At 37.1% G+C, this 13,659-nt stretch overlaps 1 protein-coding gene across 1 annotated transcript; it reads right to left on the bottom strand.

Moving 5' to 3' along the window:
• Positions 1-1,155: 1,155 nt before the first annotated feature.
• LOC107586888 (HHIP-like protein 2) lies at positions 1,156-10,940 on the bottom strand. Its single transcript, XM_016274436.1, has 10 exons — positions 10,926-10,940; positions 9,700-10,352; positions 8,488-8,631; positions 7,988-8,319; positions 4,025-4,151; positions 3,696-3,841; positions 3,495-3,576; positions 1,903-1,985; positions 1,235-1,626; positions 1,156-1,176 (listed from the first exon to the last, which is right to left on the bottom strand). Exons 1-10 carry the CDS (start codon positions 10,938-10,940, stop codon positions 1,156-1,158), a joined length of 1,995 nt encoding a protein of 664 aa, XP_016129922.1.
• Positions 10,941-13,659: the final 2,719 nt, after the last annotated feature.

Genomic DNA, 13,659 nt, shown 5'->3' on the forward strand with positions numbered 1-13,659 from the left:
CCCCATTTAAACAAATATCTCAAGGTACAAGAATTGCATAGAAGTGAACCTCACTGATCTTTTCATCAGTCCGACAAATCATCACCTTTAGGCAATCTCCAAGACAAGTGCTTAGGTCTTCTGTCAAACATATGTCGTGCGGTGGCTTTTTGAAACCTAGTTATTAGTTGCTGCTTGCCGTGAATACAAATAATCTAGTTCCAGCATGTCCTCAGAAGCATTCGTAATGGTATGCCCATAACCTGTGCTTTAATTACAGGATACAGTAAAGCTCTGTACGTGAGAATATAGACCTTTAATGTTTTTTAACATTGTTTGTGATCCTCGTTTTGCAGTTATGATTATCATCAGCATCCCAGTGTAGTTGAAAATGACACAATCTATAAAAAGTTTATAGTCTATATACATTATGAATAGCATAAAATTTGAGAGCAGCTTTCAATATGTATAACATACTGTATATAGGATAGGCATTACAGGTATAAATCATGATTATTTATTTTAAGTATTTCCCTACTTTACTTCAATCAGCAACAAACTTTTGGCCAAACTTTAAAAAAAATTACCAAAGTAATAACCAGTATAGAAAGAATATAATATCAAATGTAATATAAGCATTGGGTAGCTTTAGGCTTTTCAAGCACTTTGATGTCAAGGACACAAATATGAGTCCCTATTAGGGACTCCTTCTTAAAATACACGGTACTTCTTTTAAAGGCAACTTACATTTTTTTTAATATAGTATATCATATTAGATAGAAACTTCCAATTTCACCTCAAATACTTCAGTGCCATTCAATTCTTAATCACCTTCATCTTATACATGCAAGACTTTTTTTTTATTGTACAAAAACTGCAAATACAGTATTTAGGCAAATATGTGCATTTATATAAACCCTTCTTAAAATACACGGTACTTCTTTTAAAGGCAACTTAAATTTTTTTTTTTATATAGTATATCATATTAGATAGAAACTTCCAATTTCACCTCAAATACTTCAGTGCCATTCAATTCTTAATCACAAGACTTTTTTTTATTGTACAAAAACTGCAAATACAGTATTTAGGCAAATATGTGCATTTATATAAAATTGCTGATACCAAATATGTAAGATGCATAGTTCAGATTGTCCATGGAATGCATGGCTTCTGCTTTCATGCTGTGATGAAGCTTACCTGCATGCAAAATAAAGAAGAGCCTGTTGGCTGAAAATGATAAGGATCCTGAATGGACCTTGGGCTTTGTCACATCTTTTGGTTTTGTTGGTTTGAGAGGTTTAGTTTTCTTTTTTTCCGGGGCTCCTTTTATGGACAGTTTGGGATTGTGAGATGGCTTTCCTGTGGCTTGTTTGTCCTTCTTGGTATGTAACAATGACTTCTTGTTAGGAGGAACCTTCTTTAGTGTTTTTGTGCTCGTGTTTATTTGCTTCTCCTTTGCCTGAGTCGTCGTCTTTGACTTTTCTTGGTTCAACTTTGCTGTAGTGGTTTTGGCCAGAATTTTTTTCTTTGGTGCAGATGTGGTGGGTTTGGCCCTTGTGGGCTGGCGTGTGCCTGGTGGTTTAGTGGGGAGTAAGATCTTTTCCAGTGGTGATCTTGTAGGGGTTTCACTTATGCCAAGCACAGTCACTTAAAAAAATTATATATATATGTTTATGAGTCTTCGAGCAATTCTGTTACATAATGCAATTGATTTTCTTTGGTAATCTTAAAATATAATAATAAAATAAATAATAGAAAAAAATTGAAAATTCCACAAACAAGAAACCGCAAGTAACATTGAATTAAATGTGAACTTTTGAAATAGATAAACTGAAGTACTATTTTCTTCTAAAATGTACTCCAGTGTTTTTTTTTACAGTGTAAACAACGCCAATACTTTTTTAGGATGTAAAATATTCTTACATTCTCGCGGTGTGAATGGCACTTTCTTCCCTCTGACCTTTACAGGAAGTGGCTTGTATTTGCATTTTCCTGGAGGTGCCCTCCTGTAAATAGAGACAAACAGAGGAAATAACTTCATTAACCTTAACAATGTAGGACTCCTTTAGTGCCGTGAGGTAAAAAAGAAATTTAAAATGGCATCATAATTATTTCAACATAAATGTATATGGATCAAAGATGTTAAGATATCCGGATCAAAAGAAATCTACAAACGTGATTATATGTCCATAGAAAGCACATTAAATGTAAGTAAAGTGTCGACTTTTAAGGATTCAAATACGTTTTTGGAGAATAAAAGTTCCATTGTCATTCGGTGTAACACAATATTTATGTAAAAATTCAAACAACGTGCTTATTCTGACGTGTACATATTAAAATATATAAAAGAATAAGGGAGCATATGAAATTTTATTGTCTTTTAAATGAGTAAAAATTCTTACTGACAAATGGGCAAAACCTAGGATAGTGGCAAATTTTAAAAATGTAAAATTACGACTAATTAGTATTTGGGGTGAAAGTAATTAGTATTTTAATATGTCATAAACTGATTTTTGTTGTAAATATGCCTGACAAGATTGTTACACTGAATTACATTTTAGTGGGTCTCTTCTGTAAATCAGGGGAAAAATTTATGATATTTATTTTTTGCCTGGAAAAACAAGAACAAAATTGCAATTAAATTAAACAGAAAACTTTTAAAAAATTTTGGGGAAAACAACAACAATTTAAAGCAGTATTACACTTGTTGTTTTTATGCTTAAACCCTTTTTCGTCTTTGACCCATATACAAGGCTGTGTGTGTTTGTGAGGGCAATGACCTTCTACTGCTCCTATTAGTAGTGAATCTCTGTTTTTTTTTTCCACGTGGCTATTTAAGGAGGGATAAAGAATACAGAACAGCTGGGACTAATGTATGGTATTTCTATTAGTGAGTGATTTCAGATGCGCTGATAATCTCCCGTAGTCTTGCTGCTTCCAGCAGGATGGCTCTTGATTTCTCCATTGGTTAATTGTTTAAAACATCAAAAAGATCATGTTTGGTTCTTTATATTATTTCAGTCTCTATTTAAGTCATTTATTCATCCTTTACTAGATTTAACATATTTTAAAGGCACTGTAATAAAATAAAAATAGTAAAATCGACATTTCAATATATCAGACCCCCTATCTCACAGAATAACATGAACAAATCATTGAGTTATTACTGATAAGTATTTATGATCTGTGGTAGATAGCAGATTTCCAGAAGTCTGGATGGAAACCATTTGGTGGAAGCATGTGCAACAGATTCCAAGATTCCAAAGGAATATAGACAGCATGACACGTCCTGTAGTCCTTCTCCCAGCATGATGTCTTAACTGAGACTTATCCGTTACATTTTTACTCTTTCTTTTTTTTTTTTTTTTTTATGGGGAATTTTCCCATCATTGGTTATACAGTATAGACAGATTAGGCAAAGAAAAATGCTGTCATCATTTTTACTGTACTGCACGTGTGTGCATTTTAAGACTGTTTGAGTAAAAATGTATCCAAGTGTAGCAAAATATACCTACCTGGATGGATCCATGAATTTGTAAAGCGTGCCAAACGGAGACATTGCACTTGGGTAGGAGGTCGCCAAAAAATAAAGTTCTCCTTAAGGGAAAAAAATAATATATATATATATATATATACACACATAGTATGAATATTTTTCAGCCACAATTGCATTAATATGTATATTGTGCCTTATATTGTACTGTGCACAAACCCACCCGCTTCATCCTCTGCAAATGAGATGATGAACTTGTGGTGATGATTTATAAGGCCAGGAAAAGAGCAGGTTTTAGTGTCACCCATGCACACATTCTTTTCCTTCCAACTCCCAGATTTCTTAACCTCCTCCAGAGCCATTAATCGTCTGAATAGGAACAAAAGCTTGAATTGTCAATGCTCCCAGACATATTTTAAGAAAAAAAGTAGACCGATTGACCTAAAAATGACTCTCATGAGCTGTAAATTTTATAGCTCTAATTGAGAGTTGATTGTGCATGAAAGACAGTTAGGTTTAGTTGTTAAAAAATGAAAGAGAGTTGAGCCTTACCCGCTCATAAAGTCTCCAAAAATATAAAGACCATTGAGGTTGGGTGATTCGCATCCTCTGTACACGTAACCTCCAGTTACGGATTTCCCAACATGGTGTCCATAGGCAAATATTGGCAGAATGTCATCTATAAAAACAAAAAATGTTTTTGTGTAATTAAAACTATGTGTAAAGAAATTAGAGTTTGTTCATTACATACTTAAAGTTAAGCAGTTACTTTACATTACATCCTAAAAAGAACCGTCGGTTATTAGTTTCTCACCCCTTGTGTTGCTTTGATCCTAAATTATTCTCTTTCTTTAATTAAAATTAATTTAAAAATACATTAAAAAAACGTTTTTTTATGAATCCAGAATGTCCAACCTACTTTCTACATATTAAGATACTGCCAAGCTCTAAAAAGGTCAATAATCATAAATTTGATCCATGTAACTTCTGCATTATATTTCCAAGTCTTACTGTAGCTTTACTCTATCTTTGTCTGAGGAACAGACAAAAATTTAAGCCATTATTTCACTGAATTTACATTTTCATTGACATTTAGTCATTTAGCAGACACGTTTATCCAAAGCGACTGACAAATGAGGAATATGGAAGCAATCAAAAACAACAAAAGAGCAATGATACGCAAATGCTATAACAGTTAGCTTAGCTTAACGCAGTAGACATAGCAAGGATTAAAAAAAAAAAAATTATATAGTAAATAAAAAGGAAAAAGAATAGCGCAAGCTAGCTTTAGAGGCCTTCGTTTTTTTTATTTTATTTTTATTTTTTTAGGATCATTGCATTGTCACCAAACGTCATTGTTTCTTGTGTGTCATGTGACCAATTGCAATTTAGCTAGATTGAAAAATGCTAAATTAAATAAGATCAGAGAGCTATGCAGGGGAAAAGATTATAAATGTGTGTATACATTTTCTCAAACAAGTCTATCATAGGAATTAAGAAGACTTGAAATCAGGAATGTATTAAAATTCAAAATCCCTTTTTTTATTATGTTTTTTTTTCTCATTTGGGAGTTTGGCAGTGTAAATCATCAACTTTTCTTATATGGAAAACACAAGCTGCTCAAAAATGACATGGGAGTAAATAATGAATTTTTTAAAGTAAGTATTCATTCAAGATCATTTGAAATGCTCAGAATGAATCTCTAGAAATCAGGAGCACAAAATGATTGACTGGCCAGTGGTATGAAGTTCTCCAGTGACCAGTTTCATTTAGCAGTAAAAATTTCTGGAATGCACCATTTGATCTGTCATTTTCTCTGACCCAAACGTGTGTGTGTCATTATTCTACGGTCCAGCTCACCTAGAGAAGAGTTCTGGCATAATTTCATATCAAAGCATTCAAAGCCTTCTTTGGCTCTCCATCCATAGTTTCCTCCCTTCACAATGATGTCAACCTCCTCATATCGATTTTGACCCACATCACCGCAGAATATTCTCCCTCTCCCGTAACCAGTGAGTGGATCCCCTCGATCCACTGAGCAGCGCCACACATTCCTCACACCAAAGGCATAGACCTCTGGCTTTGCATCAGGCTCTCCGAGAAAGGGATTGTCTGGAGGAATCTTATAGGGCTTCCCATCTATACTGCTACCATCCACATCAATCCGAAGCACTTTTCCTAACAATGCTGATCTGAAACATATTTGCATAGCAGGTAAAGCTTTTGTGATAAAAGTGTCTAAGAGGGAGTTATTGGAGTTTTATCAAAGCACTATGCATGATTTGTGACACTCATACTTTTAATTCTACACCAATTATTATAAAATGTTCCCACTTTGACAGTTTAAAAACTGTCCTTACCTGTTTTGGGAATTTCCAAACTTTCCAAAAGGGTCTCCTGCTTTTCCACCGTCCCCTGTAAAGATGTACAGATATCCGTCTAGACCAAACAGAAGCTGCCCACCATTATGGTTTGCTGCAGGCTCCTCAATCTCAAGAAGAACTCTATAGAAACAGATTTGTTTACAACATTTAAGAAAAAATTGAGAAGGAAACACATAAAATAGTCTACTATTCAAAACCATAAAAGCACCATTAAAAAGTCTGTACCACAATAACCAAAATGTTCTGAAGTAAAATGATGGCTTTGTGTTAAGAACAGTCGGTTTTCTCTTAAATCAACTACGGCGTGAGTTTGGACTTCAGTAACATTTGGTCATGAGACTCGAAAGAACCAATGAGGTTTAATAATGTCATTAAAGCCTTCTACACACTGCACGATTTTAGCCATCCTATAAGATCAATGCAGATCACACTGTGTGACATGGATCTAATATACTTGGGTAGAAACATACATGTAGACTGTATGATGATGTTCCTATGGAAGAATAAAATGTCATCAGCATGCGCTAGCTGTAAACAAAGAGTATGATGAATCACACTTTGGAAGTTGTTTTTATGTGTGCAGAAAAAAAGTGTAAGCAGCAAAAGAGGAAGGGATAAGAGCTTGAGGTAAGCAGTTTTATGTTTTAGCGTCATGTCGCGTTGATTTCATGTCTCATTTTTATTGGCTGGTCAGTAAACGTGGGTCGTAGCAGCAAACACTGTGCGATGATCATGCTGAATTTCTGACACTGTCAGAAAATTATCGCAGGCTATCTTTGGTCACAAAACTGTGACAACGGCCGTCTTTGAACCTCTCTCACTGTACGACACAAGACCACCGATTAGGAGCTACAATCACAGAAATTGCCACGATTGTTTCACAATGCCAATCTTTTGTCTGGGACAGCCGAAAATCGTGCCGTGTGTCTCAGGTTTTACGTGCAGCTTGACATGACATATCCTGAAATCTAAAGCATTTTTGGGACTTGACCGACACGTTGACAATTAAATTTTTACGCAATTTTAAGACGCAAGAAGATTTTTTGTTTCACAGAAAAAATAACAATGTGCGCATATGGAACAATTCAGGGTGAGAAGATAAGAGATTTTTCATTCTTAGGTGAACTGTTTCTTTAACATGTATTTAAAAATACATTAAAAAAACGTTTTTTTATGAATCCAGAATGTCCAACCTACTTTCTACATATTAAGATACTGCCAAGCTCTAAAAAGGTCAATAATCATAAATTTGATCCATGTAACTTCTGCATTATATTTCCAAGTCTTACTGTAGCTTTACTCTATCTTTGTCTGAGGAACAGACAAAAATTTAAGCCATTATTTCACTGAATTTACATTTTCATTGACATTTAGTCATTTAGCAGACACGTTTATCCAAAGCGACTGACAAATGAGGAATATGGAAGCAATCAAAAACAACAAAAGAGCAATGATACGCAAATGCTATAACAGTTAGCTTAGCTTAACGCAGTAGACATAGCAAGGATTTAAAAAAAAAAATTATATAGTAAATAAAAAGGAAAAAGAATAGCGCAAGCTAGCGTTAGAGGCCTTCGTTTTTTTTATTTTATTTTTTTAGGATCATTGCATTGTCACCAAACGTCATTGTTTCTTGTGTGTCATGTGACCAATTGCAATTTAGCTAGATTGAAAAATGCTAAATTAAATAAGATCAGAGAGCTATGCAGGGGAAAAGATTATAAATGTGTGTATACATTTTCTCAAACAAGTCTATCATAGGAATTAAGAAGACTTGAAATCAGGAATGTATTAAAATTCAAAATCCCTTTTTTTATTATGTTTTTTTTTCTCATTTGGGAGTTTGGCAGTGTAAATCATCAACTTTTCTTATATGGAAAACACAAGCTGCTCAAAAATGACATGGGAGTAAATAATGAATTTTTTAAAGTAAGTATTCATTCAAGATCATTTGAAATGCTCAGAATGAATCTCTAGAAATCAGGAGCACAAAATGATTGACTGGCCAGTGGTATGAAGTTCTCCAGTGACCAGTTTCATTTAGCAGTAAAAATTTCTGGAATGCACCATTTGATCTGTCATTTTCTCTGACCCAAACGTGTGTGTGTCATTATTCTACGGTCCAGCTCACCTAGAGAAGAGTTCTGGCATAATTTCATATCAAAGCATTCAAAGCCTTCTTTGGCTCTCCATCCATAGTTTCCTCCCTTCACAATGATGTCAACCTCCTCATATCGATTTTGACCCACATCACCGCAGAATATTCTCCCTCTCCCGTAACCAGTGAGTGGATCCCCTCGATCCACTGAGCAGCGCCACATATTCCTCACACCATAGGCATAGACCTCTGGCTTTGCATCAGGCTCTCCGAGAAAGGGATTGTCTGGAGGAATCTTATAGGGCTTCCCATCTATACTGCTACCATCCACATCAATCCGAAGCACTTTTCCTAACAATGCTGATCTGAAACATATTTGCATAGCAGGTAAAGCTTTTGTGATAAAAGTGTCTAAGAGGGAGTTATTGGAGTTTTATCAAAGCACTATGCATGATTTGTGACACTCATACTTTTAATTCTACACCAATTATTATAAAATGTTCCCACTTTGACAGTTTAAAAACTGTCCTTACCTGTTTTGGGAATTTCCAAACTTTCCAAAAGGGTCTCCTGCTTTTCCACCGTCCCCTGTAAAGATGTACAGATATCCGTCTAGACCAAACAGAAGCTGCCCACCATTATGGTTTGCTGCAGGCTCCTCAATCTCAAGAAGAACTCTATAGAAACAGATTTGTTTACAACATTTAAGAAAAAATTGAGAAGGAAACACATAAAATAGTCTACTATTCAAAACCATAAAAGCACCATTAAAAAGTCTGTACCACAATAACCAAAATGTTCTGAAGTAAAATGATGGCTTTGTGTTAAGAACAGTCGGTTTTCTCTGAAATCAACTACGGCGTGAGTTTGGACTTCAGTAACATTTGGTCATGAGACTCGAAAGAACCAATGAGGTTTAATAATGTCATTAAAGCCTTCTACACACTGCACGATTTTAGCCATCCTATAAGATCAATGCAGATCACACTGTGTGACATGGATCTAATATACTTGGGTAGAAACATACATGTAGACTGTATGATGATGTTCCTATGGAAGAATAAAATGTCATCAGCATGCGCTAGCTGTAAACAAAGAGTATGATGAATCACACTTTGGAAGTTGTTTTTATGTGTGCAGAAAAAAAGTGTAAGCAGCAAAAGAGGAAGGGATAAGAGCTTGAGGTAAGCAGTTTTATGTTTTAGCGTCATGTCGCGTTGATTTCATGTCTCATTTTTATTGGCTGGTCAGTAAACGTGGGTCGTAGCAGCAAACACTGTGCGATGATCATGCTGAATTTCTGACACTGTCAGAAAATTATCGCAGGCTATCTTTGGTCACAAAACTGTGACAACGGCCGTCTTTGAACCTCTCTCACTGTACGACACAAGACCACCGATTAGGAGCTACAATCACAGAAATTGCCACGATTGTTTCACAATGCCAATCTTTTGTCTGGGACAGCCGAAAATCGTGCCGTGTGTCTCAGGTTTTACGTGCAGCTTGACATGACATATCCTGAAATCTAAAGCATTTTTGGGACTTGACCGACACGTTGACAATTAAATTTTTACGCAATTTTAAGACGCAAGAAGATTTTTTGTTTCACAGAAAAAATAACAATGTGCGCATATGGAACAATTCAGGGTGAGAAGATAAGAGATTTTTCATTCTTAGGTGAACTGTTTCTTTAACATGTATATTTTGACAGCACATGCACAACAACATAGATCAAACCTATTAACCTCTCTGAATGGGGGTCTGCCACGTTCATGTCATGAGCCGAGACCTTCATCTCGCTGATGCGAATTTTCTCCAGCTTGCCGCTGATCAAAATGGAGTAGTAGATGAAGAAGCGCCCATTGTTTCTGTACTTCGGATGGAAGGCGAGACCCAGGAAACCTCTTTCATCTCCCAGCCACTGTGTGGTCAACACCTCCCCGCTAATGTCCAGGAAGGGCTGCTCTAAGCGGCTGCCATCTTTCAGATACACCCATACGAAGCCAATCTGCTCTGCCACGAACATGCGGTGGCTATCATCTCCACTGTGGACCATCAGCACGGGGTTCCTCAGCCCATTGGCCACTTCCGTCAAGCACAGCTGCAGGCAGCCTTTGGTGTCCTCCACCACCTTGCCCAGATTGCTGTACAGGCCATTGTTCCTCAGGACGTTGGGGTAGCAGTAGTCCTGGTCAGCGAGGTTAATGAGGTTGCAGAAATGCGAGCGGTCCTTCTCGCACGTCTCCAGCAGGGTCCGGCTGTTGGTTAGATACTTGACCACAGAATGGCACTTGCTGTGAAATTCTGAGCAGTAAGCGAAGCACAGTCCTGGTAGGTGCCGCACTGGAGTGTACGGGTCTTCAACATCAAACAAGTGTGCGGCGTATGGAGAACATTCCTGCGAAAGAGCAATACAATTTACAATTAACTACATTAACTGGGGAAGTCGTGGCCTAATGGTTAGAGAGTCGGACTCGTAACCCAAAGGTTGCGGGTTCGAGTCTCGTACCGGCAGGGATTGTAGGTGGGGGGAGGCGCTCTCTCCCACCTTCAATACCACGACTGAGGTGCCCTTGAGCAAGGCACCGAAGCCCCAACCGCTTGCATATGATCTGCTCTGTGCTATTGTGTGTGTGCTGCAGAGATTAATGTAACTGATGCAAAACCAGTCTTCATCTCCCTAAAGAAAATCATATTTATATTGTCTGAATCATTCAGACTAGGATTGGACAACTGGAAATTTCTTTCCTGCATATATATATAGCTCCAACCCTCATTAAACTCAACTTCAAGCAATCCCCAAGACCTTGATTAGCAGGTTAAGGTGTGTTTTATTAGGGTTGGATCTAAACTCCTGCAAAGCACGAAAATAGATCTCGAGGGCCAGAGTTGCCCATCCCCACAGCAACGTATGCAGTACCGGCACTTCTATATTTTAGTCTTTAGCTTACTGGCACTTTTTTGTGTGTACCGGCACTTCTGACATGTTGCCCGTCAAAGCGTCAGTGTCTGGGTGATTAGAAATTACACTATAAATAACACTACCCAGGGTGGGTCACCTGTCATCTCGACTAATCACGTGAATGAATGCAAGTGGTGTTGGTATACCTCAGGGGCAGTGTTGCCAAGTCCTTACCTTAACACTGTTGAAGCTACCCCAATAACGTGATATTTAGCCCCTGGAATGCAAATTTTACCCAGAGAATCCTGCCAAAAAACATCTATTTTAATGCGATTTGTCATCCTCGAGTTGTGATTCGGCTAGTTTTGGGCTAGTTTTGAGTAGCAATTGGGCGGGTTTTGTTGTGAAAACTTGGCAACCTTGTGAGGCGATGGGTGGGTGGGGAAGTACCGGCACTTATTTTTTTCCACTTCAAACACTGGCTTCAGCCCTAATTAAACACATCTGAATCAGCTAATCAAGGTCTTCAGACTCACTAGAATCTTCCAGGCAAGTGTTTTGGAGCTGGTTGGAACTAAACTCAGCAGGATGTTGACCCTCCAGGAGCAGAATTGGACATTCTTGCTCTTTAGGTCTATAACTCAACTCAGACTCATATACGACTTTCTCTCAGACTCTGACTGAACCTTTTCAGATTTGGCCTGAACTCTGACTTGAATTAGCTGGTCTGGACTATACAACACTAGTTCTGACCCTGCTCCACCTGTTTGTAATTATCAAGTGTTCCTGAAGAGCTTAATTGGTTCAGGTGTGTTTAATTAGGACGGGAGCTAAACTTTCCAGGAAGGTATGACTCCCAAGTGCAGAACTGGGCACCCCTGCCCTATAATATGGATCTGGTTCATCCTTAAAGTGCCCCTATTATGCCATTTTTACAGTTCCTAATATTGTTTTGGGAGTCTCCTACAATAGGATTACATGCATGCAAGGTCAAAAAACGCTTTCGTTTTCTCAAAATATGCATTTAATATCACCTCATTTTCCAGCGATTCTCAAACAATTAGTTCGAAGCAGTTCAAAGATTCAGTCTTTCTAAACCCCTCCTTTCTGTGAGCCTGCTCTGATTGGTCAGATGGCCTAGTCTGTTATGATTGGTCTACGGCGTATAGCGGTGTCAGAAACGATACGCCTATTTCAATAGTTCTGTATTTTTAACGCTCTATAGAAAATATAAACATCTATTATTTATCAAACTTACAGGTTGTGATTCAGTGGAGCAGCTGGTCCAAATAAACAGGATACTGATCCATCTTTCAACAGCAAGCATTTTGTGAATCCCGTGTTGAACTCCCCAAGATTAGAGAAGCAGTCGTCAGTAAAATGACGTGTTTGTGGGCGGGGTCAAGTTGTTCGCGGCTGGCCAACATAGAACTAAAGACTATAGAATACCCAAGACGTGTCTCTCGTATAGTTTTGAATAGGGAAAAATGCAACGCTCAATATGGCCGCTCAATCGCAGGAAGCCCCGCCTTCTGTATGAAAGAGCCAATTGCTAATCGGTAAAGTCAGCGCATCACTGCAGCTGACGTTAGAAGTCCCGGCTGCTATAGAAACAGTCAGCGTTCTGAGATGTGTGCTTAGAACTGCACATGCACACTGGCTGATCTAGCCCAAAAAATTGGCTTTTTATAACGCTATTTGAGCAAAAGAAACAACTTTTATGATATTGTTGTCAGATTTCTCTGGTGATTTCAAATATGAAATCCAATAATAAGTTTAGTGAACAGTTTTGGAGAATTTCATGCTTCCCCATTCAAAGACATAGGAGTTGCACTTACATGCCCGAGAGGCGTTTCAAAGATGGCCGCTGAGTGACATGACTTGTCTTAAAGGGACTTTGGTAGAACATAGGCGTGCATTATGCAAATGTGTTATCCCGTGACGTGTAGCCGTAACGGAAGTGGGATTCGAATTACTAACGACTCATCCAGGCTGTACAGAGTCGATTCTTTATTTTGGGAGACAATAACTTTATTTATCGTGCACTTTCAGCTTTACAACTCTGCAGATTGTTTACATTCACATACAGCTACATTACACACTGCATGAAAGGCAATATTGGAAATGGCATAATAGGGGCGCTTTAAATGTAAGTTATTTAATCTGCCCCAGTGAAAACTACATGTAAAATCACTTCAAAATGTAACTGTACAACTTTTAAATGAGCCTGATATGCGATATCATTAATCTGCAGCACAAACACACTATATAATCTTTAGATTTGGAGTTTGTTTTTAAAAGCTCTCACATTTAATTAAATGTATGTGCAAATAAGACTGACGAGTGACTTACCACTAACAAAAGAATTGACTGTGAATTTCTGCAAATGTATTTACATCAGCGAATGACAGCTACTGAGAAAAACAGAAATCATTTAAGCAGTTACATGTATTAAAATATCATACATGTAGACTACACTCTATTCTGCTGTCAAAAGCAAACTCCTCAAAACTATTACTAAATAAATAGTTAAATAAATCCTAATTACATCCCTTACATTTTAGATATGGTATTAAGCTGTTTAATATAAGAGAGCAATGGGCATATGCAGGACAATAAGCTTATAAAATATGTTATTCAGGGCACTATTAATTGTTCAGGTTGTTGTTTAATATTATAATATAAATATGAAAGTGCAACTTCTTAGATACCTTCTAACACATTAAAAAAAACGAACTTGTTAAAGCATAAATAACAAACATATATATATATATATATATATATATATATATATATATATATA

Source organism: Sinocyclocheilus grahami, unplaced genomic scaffold (genome assembly GCF_001515645.1).
Source record: "Sinocyclocheilus grahami isolate Dianchi unplaced genomic scaffold, SAMN03320097.WGS_v1.1 scaffold86.1, whole genome shotgun sequence".
NCBI lineage: Eukaryota > Metazoa > Chordata > Actinopteri > Cypriniformes > Cyprinidae > Sinocyclocheilus > Sinocyclocheilus grahami.

What these genes read in the sequence shown, in the direction of transcription:
- LOC107586888 (XM_016274436.1), bottom strand. An exon ending in TTTGGAAATTCCCAAAACAG is followed by an intron (nt 8,320 to 8,487) that starts GTAAGGACAGTT and finishes AATATGTTTCAG; the next exon opens with ATCAGCATTGTTAGGAAAAG. An exon ending in AAGATGTGACAAAGCCCAAG is followed by an intron (nt 1,177 to 1,234) that starts GTCCATTCAGGA and finishes TTTTGCATGCAG; the next exon opens with GTAAGCTTCATCACAGCATG.